The following is a 20,436-nucleotide window of genomic DNA, read 5'->3' on the forward strand; positions in this document are numbered from 1 at the left end:
CAAAGTACAACTTACTCTGGCTTGACAACTAATGAGCCAATTCAATAAGGCCTGAGGTTCTCTGGTCTGTAGCACTGCATTTTAATGCACACACAACAAGGCTACTTGTTGAGTGCAGATCAGACACCAAACGAACCTAAGACAATCGACAAACCAAATTGATACTCTCGCCAGAGGCTCGGATTCTACGGACCCAATTCTATGCATGCAGCAACAGTGACAAAGCATTATTGTGCCTTGCACACACGACACACACACAAACATGCCTTCGTACGCAAGCAGCAGATACAGGAGGTCTAACAGAAGCATAAATCACAGGGGACTTTACAACTCCATAAAGGAATCCTGCAGGAAGCAATCTCCATTACAGCCTGGCAGTGCTTTTTGGATGACTTTGTGCAGGGGACACAACTCTACAGACTGGACAGGTCCAGCAGGTACGAACCAGTCAGTAGGCCACACACAGTTAACCAAAATGCAGTTCTGACTTCCTTCATTTCAGAGGAGAAAATTCCACTCACTGGGTAGGAGACCCAGTCATCAAGTCCAGCTATCATTTGAGGCTTCTTCACCAGCAAAATGCTAAGGAGATTACATGATGACAATGGATTTTCAGCATCGAGACACCGACAGGTTTAGCATTCCTCCCCTCTGATGTTAGTCAGGGCTATACGGTACGTTTAGTTTGTTGCATATCAACATTGTGTCCATGAAATTATTTTAGTCTAAGGCACGCATTCAGCAGGCAACTACCACCCATTGATGTATCATCACCAGTGTTAGCCAACACCTCTAGGTGAGAGGCTAGAGAGACCAAATGGTTAAAGGTCATGTAACACCCACTTGGGGGTGCACCCCACGTCCATCTGTTCCACGGGAAACTGGTCAAGCAACACAATCTGGTCTCTCTACTTTCCAGAATCAACAGAGCTCTTGTAGGTAAGCACCAACGGCCATATAATAAAAGTAAATGTATGGTTTTGCAGTAGTTGAAATATGAAATGGATGGCCTAAAAAGAGGGAGTGAGACAGGAAATGACATAGGTCTGACATTTGATTATAAAGGCAAGAATCTATGTCTGTCTGCCACTTGACCATCTTGAGAACAGGGCACTGCATGAAGTTGAAAATCGGTCTGTGTATTGGTCGGGACACTGGGGTGTTGCGTGTAAAGTTGTTTGGATGAGCTTGTTTGGATTGGTTTGCATTCAAGATAAATATACACACACACACACACACACACACACACTGCACTACTAACTGTTCAACACTAAGCCATGTAGTGGCTTTAGTGTACGAGACACAGGCTTGCAGTTAAGGGTTGGACAAAGCCCAATCAAGATAACTCTATGGTCACTGACTTAGGTAATATATCCATTGAAAGCATGTTACTTTACCAAGGACTGCACTCAAATAAAAAAAAATAAACAAAACGGCCAAGCCAAAAGAAGAAGGTTTATGGAAAGACAATAAGTAATTTATCTTGTAGTGGATCCCCAATTTGTCATCAACACCATATTGTCAACTTACCAACAACTTCTACCATGTAGACTATGCTGCTAAATTTATGGTCACCATGGAAACATCTGCAGAGCATGACCACATGTTTATGGTATATTACTCACTGACACCAGTATGTACAGTATTAATTGAGTGATCTGCCCTGCAGTGGAAACTTCCTGTTGCCAAGCTGAGACAAGTTGCAGTTCATCAATAGCTGAGCTGAGGTGCTGTGCCGCAAATTGCCACTGATACCCAGCCACGCATTCTCTCACGGTCCTGGTATTAAACCACCAAAATCAAGGTCTGTATTTATGTTTGAATCCTGTGCGGGCTATGAATAGACAGCCACGGGTGAAAGGAAGTACAGTGAGTGTATGGGGGTGGACAAACGATTAAGATGTAGCCTAGGTTAATCAATTCAGTCTGAAAACGTTACCATGGTTTTGTGTGAGGAATATGTATTATTATTTTACAGACCCAACAGTGGCTGTTATCCACACGTCCACTGTGCCTGGCACAGTGAGTAGAGATTTGGAACAGAGAAGGCTTTTAGAATGGGTCATTATATAGCCAGAGAAAGTGGCCCAAACAACACATCAATGGCACTGCATGGCACGTGCCGCATCTTGCTGCCAATTGCCCCATTGTCTAGGAGATAAGGGAAAAGCCAAGGGGAGGGGTGGCGTTCCCCTTGTGGATCCACACAAAAAGGTTACCAGGCAGCAAAGCCTCCCTTTGAAAAGCCATACTACAGAAGTGTGGTCATGTGCAACTGCCTGGGTGACTGCTCATCGTGGACATTGCATAGCTGCCCCTCTGACAGGCCACTGAAGCCAGAGATCAAAGCTTTTGTTGGATTGTAAATCCAGAAGCTCCAAACAGCGATGGAAACCTGCTGAATGAAACACTGTCTCATAAGCCATATGATGTGAAACGATATCACAAAAATGTAAAGGTTGTTACAATGAATCAACATTTGCCGTATGCCGTATTTCGAAAGCGTTTAGCTTTTACACATTTTCGTCGTCGTCGTCGTCGTCGTCATCTGCCGCTTGTCCGGGGATCGGGTCGCGGGGGCAGCGACCTAAGCAGGGAGGCCCAGACTTCCCTCCCCCCGGCCACTTCCGCCAGCTCTTCCTGGGGGACCCCAAGGCGTTCCCAGGCCAGCTGAGAGACATAGTCCCTCCAGCGTGTCCTGGGTCTTCCCCGGGGCCTCTTCCCAGTGGGACGTGCCCGGAACACCTCACCAGGGAGGCGTCCAGGAGGCATCCTAATCAGATGCCCGAGCCACCTCAGCTGGCTCCTCTCGACGCGGAGGAGCAGCGGTTCTACTCTGAGCCCCTCCCGGATGACCGAGCTTCTCACCCTATCTCTAAGGGAGAGCCCGGACACCCTACGGAGAAAGCTCATTTCGGCCGCTTGTATTCGCGATCTCGTTCTTTCGGTCACTACCCATAGTTCGTGACCATAGGTGAGGGTAGGAACGTAGATCGACTGGTAAATAGAGAGCTTCGCCTTTCGACTCAGCTCCTTCTTCACCACGACGGACCGATGCAGAGCCCGCATCACTGCGGACGCCGCACCGATCCGCCTGTCGACCTCGCGCTCCATTCTTCCCTCACTCGTGAACAAGACCCCGAGATACTTGAACTCCTCCGCTTGGTTCAGGATCTCCTCCCCGACCCGGAGATGGCACTCCACCCTTTTCCGGTCGATTACCATGGCCTCAGATTTGGAGGTGCTGATTCGCATCCCAGCCGCTTCACATTCGGTTGCGAACCGCTCCAGTGAGAGCTGAAGGTCACGGCCCGATGAAGCCAACAGGACCACATCATCCGCAAAAAGCAGCGACCCGATCCTGAGGTCACCAAACCGGACCCCCTCAACACCCTGGCTGCGCCTAGAAATTCTGTCCATATAGGTAATGAACAGAATCGGTGACATAGGGCAGCCCTGGCGGAGTCCAACCCTCACCGGAAACAAGTTCGACTTACTACCGGCAATGCGGACCAAACTCTGGCACCGGTCGTACAGGGACCGGACAGCCCCGATCAGGAAATCCGGTACCCCGTACTCTCGGAGCACCCCCCACATGAGCCCCCGAGGGACACGGTCGAACGCCTTTTCCAAATCCACAAAACATGTGTAGACTGGTTGGGCGAACTCCCATGTACCCTCCAGGACTCCGCGGAGGGTATAAAGCTGGTCCACTGTTCCACGGCCAGGACGAAAACCACATTGCTCCTCCTGAATCCGAGGTTCGACAATCCGACGGACCCTCCTCTCCAGGACCCCTGAATAGACTTTCCCAGGGAGGCTGAGGAGTGTGATCCCCCTAAAGTTGGAGCACACCCTCCGGTCCCCCTTTTTAAAGAGGGGAACCACCACCCCGGTCTGCCAGTCCAGAGGCACTGTCCCCGATGTCCACGCGATGTTGCAGAGTCGTGTCAACCAAGACAGCCCTACAACATCCAGAGCCTTAAGGAACTCCGGGCGGACCTCATCCACCCCAGGGGCCCTGCCACCGCGGAGCTTTTCAACCACCTCGGCGACCTCAGCCCCAGAGATAGAAGGGCCCCCCCCGATGTCCCCAGACTCTGCCTCCACGTCGGAAAGCGTGTTGGTGGAATTAAGGAGGTCTTCGAAGTATTCCTTCCACCGATCCAGGACGTCCCCCGTCGAGGTCAGCAGCGCACCATCCCCACCGTATACAGTGTTGACAGAGCACTGCTTCCCCCTCCTGAGCCGCCGGATGGTGGTCCAGAACCTTTTTGAAGCCGTTCGGAAGTCATTCTCCATGGCCTCGCCGAACTCCTCCCATGCCCGGGTTTTTGCCTCCGCGACCGCCAAAGCCGCGTTCCGCTTGGCCTGCCGGTACACATCAGCTGCCTCTGGAGTCCTACCAGCCAATAAAGTCCGATAGGCCTCCTTCTTCAGCTTGACGGCATCCCTCACCTCCGGAGTCCACCACCGGGTCCGAGGGTTACCGCCGCGACATGCACCGACCGCCCTGCGGCCGCAGCTCCGGTCAGCCGCTTCAACAATGGAGGCCCGGAACATGGCCCATTCGGACTCAATGTCCCCGGCCCCCCCCGAGACATGATCGAAGCTCTCCCGGAGGTGGGAGTTGAAGCTCCTTCTGACAGAGGGTTCCGCCAGACGTTCCCAGCAGACCCTCACATTACGTTTGGGCCTGCCAGGCCTGACCGGCCTCCCCCACCATCGAAGCCAACTCACCACCAGGTGGTGATCAGTTGACAGCTCCGCCCCTCTCCTCACCCGAGTGTCCAAGACATGCGGCCCCAAGTCCGATGACACGACTACAAAGTCGATCATCGAACTGAGACCTCGGGTGTCCTGGTGCCAGGTGCACATATGGACACCCTTATGCTTGAACATGGTGTTCGTTATGGACAAACCGTGTCTAGCACAGAAGTCCAACAACAAAACACCACTCGGGTTCAGATCGGGGGGGCCGTTCCTCCCAATCACGCCCCTCCAGGTCTCACTGTCATTGCCCACATGAGCATTGAAGTCCCCCAGGAGGACGAGGGAATCCCCAGGAGGAGCGCTTTCCAGCACCCCCCCCAGAGACTCCAAAAAGGGTGGGTACTCTGAGCTGCCGTTTGGTGCATAAGCACAAACGACAGTGAGGACCCGTCCCCCCACCCGAAGGCGGAGGGAGGCTACCCTCTCGTCCACCGGGGTGAACCCCAATGTACAGGCGCCGAACCGAGGGGAAACCAGTATTCCCACCCCAGCTCGACGCCTCTCACCAAGGGCAACTCCAGAGTGGAAGAGAGTCCAGCCCCTCTCAAGGAGACTGGTTCCGGAGCCCACGCTGTGCGTCGAGGCGAGGCCGACTATATCTAGCCGGAAACTCTCTACCTCGCGCACCAGCTCAGGCTCCTTTCCCGCCAACGAGGTGACGTTCCACGTCCCTAAAGCTAACTTTTGCAGCCGAGGATCGGACCGCCAAGGCCCCCGCCTTCGGCCGCCGCCCGTCTCACACTGCACCCGACCCCCATGACCCCTCCTGCGGATGGTGAGCCCACTGGAAGAGGGTCCCACGTTGTCTCTTCGGGCTGTGCCCGACCGGGCCCCATGGGAAAAGGCCCGGCCACCAGGCGCTCGCCATCGAGCCCCACCCCCGGGCCTGGCTCCAGGGGGGGGCCCCGGTGACCCGCTTCCGGGCAGGGGCAACTGAGAACCATTGTTGTATTTCTTCATGGTTGGTTTTTTGACGGTTTGGCTTTTACACATTTTACAACCACTATACCTCGTGAATGTTAGCTAACATTGTTTGCAACTCCCGCTACACGTCACATAATTTGTTTCTCATAAATGTATCACCTAGCAACAGACCGTTGCCATGTTTATTTCTGTCCGCATACGCTTTCTTTCTACCTCTACTATGCAATAAAATTATGATTTTTGAACCTGCTTGATTTACTGTTTAGTTTGTCTCTGTGAATCTGCAAACTGTTCGTTTGTAACTCAAGTGCCTCGAGCTCATCTGGAATACAATTTTAACTGTCTAATGTGTGCCTGGTGACGTGGCGAAACAGGACTGTGGAGAACCTCGCATGAGAAATGTAAAACCATGCAATCAAAAATGTTTGTCATCTTTAATCTAAATGTGTCCTTTATAAGCTTAGCTACTTATAACACTTTCAAATGAGGGGGTGGCTAAGCTTGGTCCTGTTGTTGACAACATATTGACAACAGTGAGGACGAAGTCAAGTTCAGACAGTGCCTGTGGCACCGCGCGGCATCTACTACAAATCCTACTACAGCGTATATGGCAAAACGATGAGCAAAAGATTGGAAAGTGGATACTAACATGCGACACTAAGCTAAATTCATAGGCACAACTATCGTACGTCTCACGTCAACATCACGAAGTAGCAAACAAATACTCGCTGTTGTCGTGGATATACTTCACTATTGTTTAACTACCACCATGTTACTAGCTTTTTGGCGTAATGCTATCGGCATGCTTCGTATACTCACTTTTATGCCTGCCCACACCCCATGACTGTTTTGCAAGACTGGGGCTCCGAATAATTGCCCTTCCAGCCGATTTCAAAGCGTCCATATCGTAATCCAAATTTGGGGCAAAGAGCCCAAAAAGCTTCAATCTTGTCTTTTAAAGCACCTGGCACGGTTTGTTACCCTCTCGCTCCCAAACTTTTCAGCTGTTTTTTCTCCCTTGCTTCGCGGACAGCCCAGAATCGATGGATTATCATGTTCGTTCCCACTGGGCGGTGTTATGTATGTAAATTAACCGGATAATGTACATGACGTATGTTTGTGGAGTCACGCGAGCAGGGTCGCTGCAGAAGCTTGCGCAAGTTAAAGAACAGGTCTAATAAATAAATACAAATCCTTCAAATATTTAGTTGTCAATGTTTCATTTGACAATTTATGTAAATTGTAGTCTACATTGTGCCCTTACCAGACACATTTGGCATTTTGTTCATATGGTTGATATTTTCTAAAACAGCGAATAAATTATGCGAGATAACTCATTTCCATTTGAGTTTGAAACCCCTTTCTGCTTCGGCTCATGGACTATTTACCTTAGTGTTTAATGTTTAGCTTCCCTGACTAGATCTGGCTAACATGACAGACCCACCTGTCTGTCTGGACTGGACAGAAATCTGTAGTTTGGCAGTCTCAGGGGTAATTGTTTCAATACTTTTTCCCAAATATATTTACAAGGCCGGGGTGTTCTCTTACGGTCCGTGTGTTGAATCACAACCCTCTGACTACTCACACATTCATGATTGCACATGGTATTCGAAAAATCCTACACAACCTGATCTCAAAACATGGCACAGTGTCATAATACACATACAGGAAATAGCCAAGCCAATTCTGTTCAACAGTAGTTGAAGAGCAACATTACTTATAATTCACATTACTAATACATATCATTTGGGAAGTTCATTATCCAGTTTAATGATTACTGTTAATAGCTATACTGACCAAAACCTCCAAGATTAAATAATGACCGCAAAATCATGACATTAATGCTCCCCAAAAAGGCACACTATAAACTTCCTGTAAGTTGGAGTTTCTCAGGACTTTCTTTACTTTAGGTAACCCACTCTTGCTCCTTTAACTGGGGTGTAGTGGCAAAGTACATGATGGTTTTTACTACTGTAATGAACTCCATATATCATTTCATATTTGCTCATACCACAAGTAATTGCCTGCATTGTAAGTCCTTTGTCATTTGAAGGTGAAGATGTTGTTACAACAGTCCACTCTGCAGTAGCAACATACTCTATTATCCACACTTATGTGTCACTGGCTCATCCTCACATCATTGCAACAAATAGCCAATATATTACATTAAATCTTAATTGGAGATGTATAATTAATGACAAATGGTCACTACTCCCAATATATAAAGGGAAAGGCTTGGGGCCCTGGAGGAATTTGTGATGCATTTTGTTTATGACAATTTGCACAAAACCATGTTTTTGGGTAGGTATAGAGAAGGTGAGAAAGACAATGGGGTTGCTGTATTCTTTAACTGTGGTTGTTTTTGAGGCAGTTCTGAAACACCAGAACGCTTATAGATAGATCCACACAAGGTAGTAGCTTCATTTGATGTTTTCTGAAGATATTGGTCTGTTGCAACTGATACAATCAAAATGCTAGATGTGCCAAAAGAGGGTGTTGATTTGTAGCTAATGTAAAAACAAAGTCACATTTGGGGAGTCAGGTTGCCACATGGACACATGTTCTGGTTCTGGTGTAGAGACATTTATCTTATTCAGCGGAAATTTTTAGTCCTCAATTACAGTTGATTTCATGTTTTCATTGGATTGAAAGAGAAAACCATTGCTTGACCGTCTGACATATAGCTGTATGTATAATGTATCATGAGGTTTATCATATTATTCTGTCTGAAATAGCTCATTGAATGTCCTTGGGGGAAAAATAGCTATGCAAGCAGTGAAATGCCCCCCCATACAGAATGGGCAGGCTTCCTTTCAGTGTCAGAAAGATTGTCCTTGGCAGACACTTCATCTCCCACCAAATCTTTGAGTACATTTGATGAATTATCATTTTTAGAATCAAAATGTGTGGCAGCCCATAATTTGTTTTCCTTTCATAGTTTTATTCCTGACATATCAGGGCTCTTGAGGTCATCTCCATTCAGAAAGCCTCTGCCAGGGATGATCACTTTGTAGCCAAGGGGAGGAAATCAGATGATTTGAAGAAGAATAAGAGGGCATCCTTGAACAGTATTTTCTTTTCTTTTTAAACAGTATTTCTGCTACAGTATTAGGATGCTCATGCAGCTCCATCAGCATTATTGTGAAGACCACAAGAAGTATGGGCAGAGCACAAACATGTTTCTGTGAGTGAAATGTCATTAGATGCTATAAATTGGCACAGGATAGGAGCTACTATTACATTAGGCTAATTTCCTCCATTGCCCCAAGTCCAGTTTCAATCCAATGTTTTTGAATTGCTGTTCTGAAGCATGAGATAGTAGAACGCAAATTAACATAAAATGTATAACCTTGTATTAATGTTAAGGCTACTTTTACTTAAAGAGTGAAAGACTTCTCCTTGAACACCACCTGTTCCATTATTAACATGACCATGACAAGAAATACAATAATTTGACATCGTGAGTGCTACACATCAGTGCTACAAGTCAAGATTGAGCAGATGGCTGAAACCGTTAAAAAAAGTTCTGCCCTGCCATCTAGTGGAGGAGACATCTATGCACTACTTTAGAAAGACCAGACAGAAAATCCGTGACTTCCACAAGCGATGTGTGACCTTTCGGAACAGTGCCCAAGAGTTGAAATTGAATAAACCACTCAAACAGAATTTGCCAGAACCTTTTTTAAATTTTTTATTCCTTGTAAACCTCACAGAGCGAGAGCACAGCCGAGGTCAGACCTGGGGAGGAACAGAGCAGTGACTGCGGGCATTGAAAACAAACAAATGAAATGTTTCTCTATACTTTCAACTTCAGCCAACTGACCACCAAACTATAACTGTCACAATATTTCAGTAGCCAATGACATAGCAATCTCTGCACAAAAAAAGAAGCTTTTCCATGTACAGTAGGTCAAACCACACACAAAATGACCATTTCAGATGACGGCAAAACCACATCAGACTTGAGCTAGTTTCCCTGCAGGAAACAACAACAATAATACCAAAGAGGAGAAGGGGAAATCTGCAGTTAACACCAACGTCCCAGACAGTTGCAAATACTGTAACATTCACAAAAAGAAAACAAGTCATATCCTAGTTTCTTACTTCAAACTACGTAAACTGTCTACTACAAACAGGTGGCCGTGGGGTCTTCTGCTCGATTACTGTAATTATATCACAGGTCATCTGACCAACAAATTGGCCAATGTATTTGGAGTACATTATTGGTACATATTTGAAGAAAATTTGTATTTCTTTCTTGGCACATGGTTGAATCTTCAACAATATTTGGGGTAAGCAATTTCAATGGAATTTGCTTTTCCTCTGCATTTCTAGAGCCTAGTTTCCTTGTATACATGTATACATTGCACACAAAATCCATCTTTTCCCTTTCAAACAACTTGTTTTTTTATTTTCTTTTAACTGCAACTTAAGTCAAGTTTTTTTTGGACAGAAGAGGGGCCAGTAGCTAAACCAACAGGAGAGAGGAGTGAGGTTAACAGCATAGAGCAGTGCTGCTTTAAACTGCAGGGCAGTGGCCATGCTGAGGGCTAGGGACCTGTGTGCAGTAGACTGGGTGGTGACTGATGGTCTGACATACAGCAAAAAGTAGGCTGATGGTCACTAGATTGCTATGCTAGAAAGTACAGTAGCTCAACATCTGATGTGCTGAAGAGTCAACCAGAAGTGATACTTAACTAATACTAGTCCACTTTCAATTTCAGATTGAGATGGATTTATATGGTGGCTGAATGGTACCAATTCAGTCCTCTCTAGCGTGGCCAAATAATGGCATCAAATTAAACAGGGGCAGGGCAATGGGTTGGGGGCATCTTCTTAATAATCCACCAATGAGGTCCTGTCTCAAGGCACTGTGATGATGACAATTGGTGCGAGACTACACAGGAAGGCATGTCATACATTAACTTCTCCATGATGCCATCTTTAAATCCTATTGGACAGGATCCAGATAAATACAACAAACGGGGCATTTCTGAGTTGAGGGGCTGCTAAGGTTGGTATTTAATACTTTGTTTTCATCTCACATTGTTTTCCAGCTTGCTGAGGCAGCAATGATCCCAAGACTGAAAAAGGGAAACCACACAATCCACTCATTATTAACCGATTATCGAGAAGCCCAAGAAGAGCTAGCGGAAGGTTGAATGGGGTCTCTGACACGCAACTGAAAAGTAGCATGAACACAGCAGCGCTTAAGAGTCTGTGCCAACTTTGCAGTACATTCCTCTGAGTGGCGTAGAGAAACTCCCACCTCAGAGATAAAAGAGGCAAAAAAGAGAGATGCGCTAGCCATCCAGCTTTCGACGGAGACGACAGTTCCTGCCAACCGATGAATCTCAATTCCAACGTGAAGAAAAAACCAATGGGAAACTAACCCCCAAAAAATGAGCCATTCCCCAATACCCGGTAGTGGTAAGGAAGGGGGGGTGGGGGGGGACATGTTGTTGTTGCCTTAGGGATAAGATGCATGCCCAATTCTGTATTCTGTGAGGTTTCACTAGACACTTACGAGAGAAAAAAGAAACTGCGATTTCCTAGTTGACATGTATGTCCCTTTTTTTTTTGTCTTTTGTTTTCACTACAACAAATACAGTCACACAATACAACATCCTTCTGACCTGGCAGGGAGAAAAAAAAAAAGAAAAAAAACGTTGACACAGACATGCTGAGCAGGTCTGGACGAGGTGGACTTGGAGAGGAAAAAGGGAAGAAGAAAAAAGAAGAAGAAAGAATTGGGTGGCGCGGATCAATGGATGAATGAGAGAGAAAGGAGGAGGAGGAGCGTTCACTTTTTGAGGGGCTGGTAGACCGAGGCGTTGGGGTCCAGGCCGGAGGGGCTGGTGTCCATGAACTTGGAGGAGTAGTGAGGGGCCACAGGGGTCATGCTGCTTGTGTCCCCGGTGTAGGAGATGCTGGGCATGACTGCCATCACCTCGGCTATCTTCTGCTTCAGATCTTTGATCTCCTGGTCTTTCTGCAAGATCTGACCTGGAGTAACAAGCGCACACGGTGTAAGGAAAGACGATGTATAACATATGAGGTATAAGACCGTAGGTGTCAACATTTGAATGATGAATGTAGTGTGGAAGCACGCCAAAGGTGGACCTGACCTTGTGCGATCTCCAACTGGCGCTTGGCGTCGCCCAGTGCTGAGAACAGGTCCAGCTTGATCCTGGTCTCGGCGCTGAGGCTGTTCTCCAAGTGCTGGGTCTTATCCTGCATGGCCGACAGGGCCGCCATTAGCACCTCAGTGCCCTTCTCGTTCTCCTTATACTTGTGAAGCTCCTGGAGGAGAGATCGAGGACAGGTCAGTGACTGGACTGAGCACTGGTTATACGAAATACCCCCCCAAAAAACAGTCTCCTGTAAGGGTGATATTGCTACATTTCAAGTTGACCTTTAAAAGGGAGGGGTGGGAGAGGGGTGTTCCAAAACCCCCATGGAGATGAATGTGAATGTCAATGCTACGCTGAGAGACAGAGAGAGGTACAGCTGCAGGTGCAGACATGCTCCAAACCTCACCTGCACTTTCATCTCCAGTTCTCGGATCTGGTCCTCTTTGAGCTTGATGTCCATGGTCAGCTTCTTGCACTCTGCCTCCAGCTCAGAGACGCGTCTCCTCAGTGTGTCTGTGCACTCTCCTCTGCACCGTGGAGGGAGAGCGAGGGCGAGTGGGAGGGAGGGTACGGAGGAGGGAGAGCAATCAAATCGATGCCAAGAACAAGGCATAACACAACCACAAATTAGACCGTGGCCATATCTATTTATACATCTTTTATGGAACGTTCAAATCAATACAGTCAACAAAAACACATGTTCATTAGTGCAGGACAGGAATCAACAGGCTGTCCAGACAGACAATTCTTCTCTAATAGCCTCTGCTGACTCTGAACACGACGTAACAAAGGGGCCTCTGCATGCAGAAACATGTCAGCGCCTGCCTGCGCGTGCGTGTGCGTGCGTACCTGGATGCCACCGCCCGGGCTGCCGTGGCCTCCTCCAGCTTCTTGCGCTTCTTGTCGTCGGCGAGCTGCTTCTCGGCGGCGGCGCGTGCCTCCTGCTCTGCCTTCAGCCTCTTCTCCAGCTGGCCCACGGACTGCCGGTCCTTCTGCTTGGCCTGGACGGCACTGTGGAGCCTGGACAGCAGCCATGCGCCACGCAGCACAACGTCATGTTAACCAGCAGCCAGCAGGGGGACACCACCTTAAACCAACGACGCTGTTGTGTTTGTGTGTGTTTTTTAGTGTCTGCAATGCGTCAAGACGGTTTGTGCGAGTTTGGAGCCAATAGCTGTTTTTAGACGCGTGTGTCACAGAGAAAGTAAGGGAAAGTTAACCGGCCAGCATCATGAAATGAGTATGAACACATTTGTGATGGGAAACAGGCATTCGGTCTATACAGTCAAGATGACAGTTGGAATATGACCCAAAATCAGTCCAAGTCCACTCATATACTTAGCATTTAAACATTGAGCAATGCCTTCACTCAAGCCCTGGAACACGACGTCTCCTTCAGTCACCCACGTGAGGAGATAAGACTCACCTGTTGGTTTGAGCTTGTTGCCAAACCAGACTTGTAATAACATTAGCTGATGACTAGGTTTGCATATACATGGGTGTTGTCCTGCAACCTACATCATTAGCCTGAGCTGTGAAAACACCACACGCCAAGCAGGGAGTGACCGACAGCCACGGTGTGAACAAGAATTTGGCCAATTAAAATGATCCGACAGGGTGTAGTTAAGTCTGGACCGCTGTCTGTCAAACCTGAGAAACAGGTGCTTCCAACCTCCAGAGCACAAACCTAGAGGAGAATTTCACCTCCTTCCAGCACAGCTGGCCCTAATGGGTACGTGGAACAAATGAGTTACATCCCAAATGCAACTCGTAATATCAATCTGTAAGGCAGGGGTGACGATGCTGTAAGGCAGGGGTGACCAATTCCAGTCCTCGAGGGCCACTGTCCTGCATGTTTTAGATGTTTCCCTGCTCCAGGAAACCTGTTTCAAATGAATGGGTCGTTATCAAGCTCTGTGGAAGCCGGGTAATGATTGGCCACCCCTGCTGTAAGGGCTCTTAGCAGACTGCGTGTGTCGTGTGTTCCGGGCGTGTCATGTGTTCCGGGCGTGTCGTGTGTTCCGGGCGTGTCGTGTGTTCCGGGCGTGTCGTGTGTTCCGGGCGTGTCGTGTGTTCCGGGCGTGTCGTGTGTTCCGGGCGTGTCGTGTGTTCCGGGCGTGTCGTGTGTTCCGGGCGTGTCGTGTGTTCCGGGCGGCTCACTTGTTCTGCAGCAGCTCGTTCTCCTGGCGGAGCTGGCCCAGCTCGGAGCGGACGGAGCGCTCGGCGCTGCCCAGGGAGCCGATCTGACTGCGCAGGTCCTGCTCCACTTGTCGGCTGGCCTGGAGGTCTGCCTTCAGCTTCTTCACGTCCTGCTCCAGCCTGGGGGGGAGGAGATGTGCAAGCACAGAGGAGAGGGGTGTTTAGTGAAAAGGTCTGGCATGCTCTCCGTTTGGTCGATGGGACTAAAACAAAGCAGCTAGCTCAAGGTGTCGCTATTCAAGGAAAACTGAAAGTCGTATGTTAGGTGGCAACAAGTGTATAAAGAAAGAAAACTGAAAATGACAGAGACACTGATGGGAAAGGGGAGAGGGAGAACCTTGATTGCTGGCACATAAACTAACAAACGGAATGAACTAGCCACACATTCCACATCATCTGACTTTGATCTGACTTTGAAGAGAAACCTGCCACCCCAACAGGGACCACCTGCTGCTGGGCCTGCACCTGGCCCAAAGCTTCCCTCTACACCGCACGTACGCTCCGCCACAACCTCTCTGTCCCAAGTCAGCACGGCACAAAGCACATGCACGTCCTTCTCCGAACTTCCCCCGCCTGATCGTGTAAAAGCGGAAAGCTTTGAACTTAACAACTACAAGCTGTGTGGCTTCTAACAGCCCACCCGGCCATCACCCAGCATGCTCAGTGAAGCGGGACAATATAATCAATGTGACATTCAGCGTCATCAGTTCATGTCCGAGGGTGCTTTGTGAGGGAACATTGTAATTTTATTTTCTCTCAAGTCCCTCGGGTAGGAATCGGTGAAGTAAATGTTGTCTAAGGCTGGTAACCCTGTCCCCTAACCATACAGGGACGTTGAGGTGTGTAACTGGTTGAGCACGCTCCTGTGTGTGCATACGTGCGCTCTCACCGTACGAGGGCTTCTGGCTTGCTCAGCTGGTTGTTGGGGATGCAGTTGTCTGTGGGGTCCTTGTGGGCCCCTGGCGCCTGGCCCTTCCCCGACGCCACCTTCTGCTTCTTCTCGTTCTTCCCCCCTGAGGAAGGTGGGGGGGGAGGGCCCGAGAAGGAGGCCACGCCGCCGTTGGTGGCGCTGTGGCCGCGCGGCGAGGAGTTCCCGGCGCCGGCGCCCGCCGACGTGTTGCCGCTCACATTCTTGTAATTTTTGGAGGAGGACGAGGAGGAGGAGGAAGAGGAGCAGGAGGAGGAGGAGTTCTCCTCCTTGAGCAGTAGGTTCTCCGTGCTGCCCACCAGCTCTGTGGGCAGTCTCTTGTTGTTCATATGGTTCTCCATGTACTCCATCTCCTGGAGTTTAGAGTCTACCGAGGACGGCAGGATGTTGCTGTTGCTGCTGCTGCTGTTGTTGTTGTGTTGTTTTTTCGCCTCCCGGCCCTCTTTACCTTTTTCTTTGTATTCCAACTCCGGCAGCGGCGCCGGCGTCGTCTTTTTACTGGCGGGGGCGCCGTTCTGTGAGACCGGGGCCGTGTCCACCTCTGATATCCCTTTAGCAGCTGCAGCTGGAGGGGGGGTGAAGGCCATACAAGTTACTGCACATGAAATCGAGTCTTTTATTCCTCACCATTATCCACACTACATGTTGCTGCAGTGAAGGTGACTGTTCCTACTCCAGACATCTCCTCTTAGAACATTCCTTCACTTGTGACTAGGATCACAGGCAGCACACGTGTAAACTGTGCCCACGTGTGTGTGTGTGTGTGTGTGTGCGTGTGTGTGTTCCTCACCTTCCTCTGCCTCCCTCTCTTGTCTCTGAAGCATCTGTTGCTCTGGTGGCAGAGCCTGCTGCAGGAGCTGCATGTAGAACTCGTTCTCCTTCTGCACTTCCTTCTGCTTCCGAAGGCGCATCTTATAGCTGACGTAGCTTTTGAAGCCGAAGCCCAGCGTTACCACGGGGTAGCCGATGCTACAGCGGCGGAGAGGGACAGGGAAGCGAGATGCAAATCAAGTCAAGTCAATCTGCAGATTAGGCTGTAATGTTACAGGGCAGTCTTGAAATGAACTGATTCATTCAAATGAAAAGCCCAGATAAGCTGGAACGAGGAAAAGATGGAGCTGAGCAAAATAACCATGGCTGCTCAACAGGAATTGGTGCCCCTAATACTCTCCATTTTACCAAGTGGAAGCTCAATTAGCAAACATAATACTGGGCTAATATCTAAATCCTAATCCCAGGAAGAGCTCCTAAACACGACTAGGATTATAAAAAGAGGTCTTTCTCAGGGCTATGTCAGAGTAGGACCTCACAGCCACCAAGATGAACTTTTCCTTTATATCTGGCTTAAAAGACTTACCCCACTCCTGAAAACGGTACAAGCCCAGCATGTTAAGTCTAGAATAACAGAGAGAGGTTTCACACAGCTTGGAGCTCGGGGCACATGAGGGGCTTTCCAGGAGTCGTGATTTGTGGTAGCTAACAAACAAATAATATTGTTTCCTTTCAAGATAATGGGGCAGAGCAGTCTGTGTGGTCCTGTGGGCCTGGCCGGACACACTGCTGCGCTCTCTGGAGGGCAGAAAAAGAAGCTCACTCACCAGTGTGCGGCGAAGGGGCGACACAGGTCTACGTGGAAATTCTTCAGGTCTTTGAATCTGATAGCTGCCTCTATGTAGACAAACAGTATCCATAGAGACACTGTGGGGAGGCAGACGCCTCGCTCTGTGAACAGAATTTGTGTGTGTGTGGGGGGGGGGGGGGGGGGGGGGGGGTTGAGAAACAGAAGTATTTCATCAGGACAACCACACACACGCACACAAAAAATAAGATTTTTCAAAGTATCTCATCCTCCACACACTCAAAATAGACAACGACAGCAGTGTACACTCTGGTAGCCCACTTCACAAAATCGCATTAATTCATTATGCCACATTTTTTGAAACGCGCCCAGTCTAGCAAAGAGGCAAAGTCTGATCTGCGGAGTCTAATAATATACAACCAAATATGGTGGACAGAGCAAAGCCTATTCATTGTCTCCCTGTCCAAAAGAACTTTGAGCGCACACTAACCACAGGGCAGACTGGTGTAGGGGACAGCCGGGGTCTCCTCTTTGGCGCTCTGCTCTGCTCTGGAGTTTCAATTTCACACCCTCCGATGGTCAATGGGTTGGCCTACCGCTAAATCTGACACCTGATCCAGCCTTGCGGCATTCTGAGAAGTAAGCCATCGCTTTGTAAATGAGATAACGCACTGCTTGCCAGTGTTGCGCGACTCCCAACACAGCTGCACCCCCAATGACAAAAAGCCCATGTGACTCGTTGGACTCCCGCAGCGTAGTGGGTACCTAGGATCACTCAACATGGCTACTCTGACTATGTCATTGGTTGCCATCTTCGGGCAGACATGCTGGCGCTAGCCAGGCTTGACGGGGCCGAGAGAGCTCTCAGAAGCACATGCAGACATCTGGTTCTGACAGCTCTTTGGTCAACACAGACACACAACCCGATTCCAACGCAGACGCTCCATCCCATCATACACACACACACACACTGGAGTTCACTCTCAGACCTCCCGCGTACGGCACGGGCGTACCTGTATGCCAGACGTACTGAACCCACACATAGGTACTGGCGGCGAAGAACAGCCATTGGACGGGGATGAAGAGCAGGCATATGATGTCGGAAGTAAACGCCACACACACAAAGAAGACAGAGAATGCCTGTGGGGGAGAAGAGGGAGAGAGATGTGGATGGTTTGCAGTGGATCTGCTGACCTGCAGCATCACAGATGTGGGTCACATGTCAACACAGCAACGTTTTCTCCTTTTAGTTTGATGTTCGTCCCGCGTCAATATCAAACAGCACCAACAGCACACACATTAGACGATCCAAAGGATTCATGATTCAGGTCTCAAATTAGGAAGTGAATGTCTTAAACAGACACCAATGGTGGACGACCCCCGCACTTGTTTACAGTATTCAATCTTATTTGTAACAGTCACTGGGTCAGATGTTTTCAACTGCAGTAAAAACCCTTCTACATATCAATGCTACTGGATTTAAGAACAGATTTCACATATAAGCTCCTGAACCATTTCGACAATAGTACATATCTAGAGCAAGATTATGGCCTGGATGTCAAGGCTTAGAGATTAATATGGGAAACAGCAGTGCTTAGAATCCCAATAGAACCCTGGACAAGAAGATCTGTAGCGACATGTTTGAATCCCTTTCTCCTGGGCTGGATTTCCTGAACAACACCAGCTGTAGAAAGCAGGCTTGGAGTGAGACAGAGCTGGAACCCAGATTCTGAAGCTTCTGAGACTCTGGACCATCTGTTTTACGTCCCACATCCATCAGGTCCAACCTGCTGGAGACGGAGATGGACACACACACACACTCACCAGACCCTGGTATCTGAAGGAGTCGTAGACGCTCCGGATGAACAGCCAGAAGGGCCACAGGTACTCAAACCTGAACTCGAGCACAAAGTCCGCCAGCAGCACCAAAGCCCACACCACCAAGAACTTCAGGTAGAGGAAGGTACTGGGAGGAGCAGAGACACAGAGCTATAGGGGAACATTTTGCTTTCCAGTGCAGCAACATCACATCAGTTCCTCTACAATCACTTCATTTCAACTCTACCCATCTTTCCTATCAAATAAGACAAATTTCACTTTATTGATATAGATAGTACAGAACATTTAGTGTGTAAGGATGCTTGTGTGTGTGTATACAGGGTGTATAGCCTACAGCTTTGGGAGATTAGACATTTATGTGCTGCAATTGCATTAAGTCTAAGCAGCTTATTTTATATAAGATGGAATTGTGCTTGTGAACATCCAGAAAAAGAGTAAACCAGGTGCCTTTTTTAGAGGCATTAACTCTGGTCACAATGTTTCACAATCTCCTTAATATGACGTTACAACAAACACAAAGGCATATAAAATCCATCTTAATGTGGTTGATATAGAAGGAAATTGATTCAATTTACAAGGAGGGATTACTTTATATTTTAACTCAATACATTAATCGCGTGTTCAGGTAACCTCCCAATTTATGTGCCTAACCTTGTGTCTTACAATCAGCGGCTGATGTGGCAATGCCAAATGACTGATCCTTATAGATAGTCATTGAACATGTACTGCCTTCTAAAAGACTCATACTTTTTTTTTTACAGCCCAATTTGGTACTAACTACTTACCCAGCCGCAGGGTAAGATCTAATTCAACTAGACGAGTTATGGACTTTAGTACTACTAAGCTGTTTTACGAACTAACGCTAAATTGTTTGGTATACTATTACTACAGCTGGTAGCACCAACTGACAAGCTTGCTAGCGCAATGAACCATTGCAATTGGAGTGGTTTGTTGTGTTGCTGGCTACACAGTTGACTAGCCGGTCAGTGGGAACCACCTACCTTTTAGTACCCAACACATGGGTTCTCGACTTAACGCTAACCGTCCTGAAGGTTCTCAGCAGTGCCAATGGGAAGACTTAAGAAATAGCTAGCTACAGTAGTGTTACCAACCTCAACATCATCCACAGGCTGTAAGGCCTGTTATTGCTAGATAACCGTCACAGCTAGCTCCCATACATCATTGCCCAAACCTGCTGCTAGGCTACATAAGGAATGCTAACCAACTTGCTAGATGTTACCTAGCACAAAACAATTCGTCTGTCTACATTTGAACATTGCTACAGCTAGCTACTGTAGCTAGCAACTAACATCAATGCTAGGCTTAGCTAGCTAGCAAATTGACATTTAACCGTTTGCTGGAGAGTGTGACCAGACCACCTAATCGGATACTATTGCTCGACATGCAATAACACATTACGGTCGTGATAGTCTATCGTCTGTCTTAATTCACCTGCCGTATATACCCTCGGTGATTCGGTTCCGTTTTAACGGCCGTCGGAGTTTGCTGCAGTCCGCATTGCGCCGCTTCATCCTCCTCCCCTTCGCTTTGGCTTCAGAATTACTACTGTAATCTTATCCAGTTTTCTTGCGTGAATTGACAAAGACAACAAATGAAGTCTTTGTAATAGATATCACTGTTATTATTTTTTCGTCTCAAAACAAAGAAATAAATAAAAGACTATCTTCAAGAACCTCCTCTTTTCTTTAGCGCAGGCTCAATAAGCCGCGCTATAATTTACTCAGGTCAAATTGAGAGACAGACTGTAGATCCAATCAATCTACTTGCCAAGTCTTTTCATTTTGACGGATGTGAAGATGAGCCATTTATATTCCTCTGTGCTCTGTCATTTAATTTATGTCCACCAAAGGAGAAAGAGAAGAGAGACGAGCAACAACTGCTGCCTTGAGCAACAAACCATTCGACCAATTACATCCGTTGAGGACAAAACAGGCAGTGCTGGTTGACCTATCAGCACCATAAGGGCGGATCTTTCCCAAATTGCTGGATGGCCTGCAAACGTTATATTCGTTATATGTCCATGATTGCGTTGCCTGTCA

The 20,436-nt window shown here is 48.1% G+C and overlaps 2 protein-coding genes across 2 annotated transcripts in view; both read right to left on the bottom strand.

The window, feature by feature from the left end:
- The window catches only part of ldlrap1b (low density lipoprotein receptor adaptor protein 1b), a 29,311-nt gene extending 22,537 nt beyond the window's left edge, over positions 1 to 6,774 (bottom strand). Inside the window, exon 1 of the mRNA XM_047050460.1 lies at positions 6,517 to 6,774. Coding sequence (XP_046906416.1) covers positions 6,517 to 6,601 — 85 coding nt within the window. The 5' untranslated portion in view covers positions 6,602 to 6,774. The remainder of the gene's footprint in view (positions 1 to 6,516) is intronic.
- Positions 6,775 to 9,363: 2,589 nt separating this feature from the next.
- maco1b (macoilin 1b) lies at positions 9,364 to 20,254 on the bottom strand. The gene is made up of 11 exons (XM_047015956.1): positions 19,829 to 20,254; positions 18,362 to 18,503; positions 17,551 to 17,677; positions 16,557 to 16,680; positions 15,749 to 15,927; positions 14,920 to 15,523; positions 13,992 to 14,150; positions 12,681 to 12,851; positions 12,238 to 12,358; positions 11,826 to 12,000; positions 9,364 to 11,703 (listed from the first exon to the last, which is right to left on the bottom strand). The coding sequence occupies exons 1-11, from the start codon at positions 19,906 to 19,908 to the stop codon at positions 11,501 to 11,503; spliced, it is 2,085 nt and encodes a 694-aa protein (XP_046871912.1). The 5' UTR covers positions 19,909 to 20,254; the 3' UTR covers positions 9,364 to 11,500.
- Positions 20,255 to 20,436: the final 182 nt, after the last annotated feature.

Source organism: Hypomesus transpacificus, chromosome 3, assembly GCF_021917145.1.
Source record: "Hypomesus transpacificus isolate Combined female chromosome 3, fHypTra1, whole genome shotgun sequence".
Classification (NCBI taxonomy): Eukaryota; Metazoa; Chordata; class Actinopteri; order Osmeriformes; family Osmeridae; genus Hypomesus; species Hypomesus transpacificus.

Bases quoted from the DNA above. Each gene is read 5' to 3' on its own strand.
- maco1b (XM_047015956.1), bottom strand. From the start codon at position 19,908: ATGAAGCGGCGCAATGCGGACTGCAGCAAACTCCGACGGCCGTTAAAA. The intron at 17,678-18,361 runs GTGAGTGTGTGT...TCTCCCCCACAG, and splicing joins CCTTCAGATACCAGGGTCTG to GCATTCTCTGTCTTCTTTGT. The intron at 15,524-15,748 runs GTGAGGAACACA...CCCCCCCTCCAG, and splicing joins AGAGAGGGAGGCAGAGGAAG to CTGCAGCTGCTAAAGGGATA.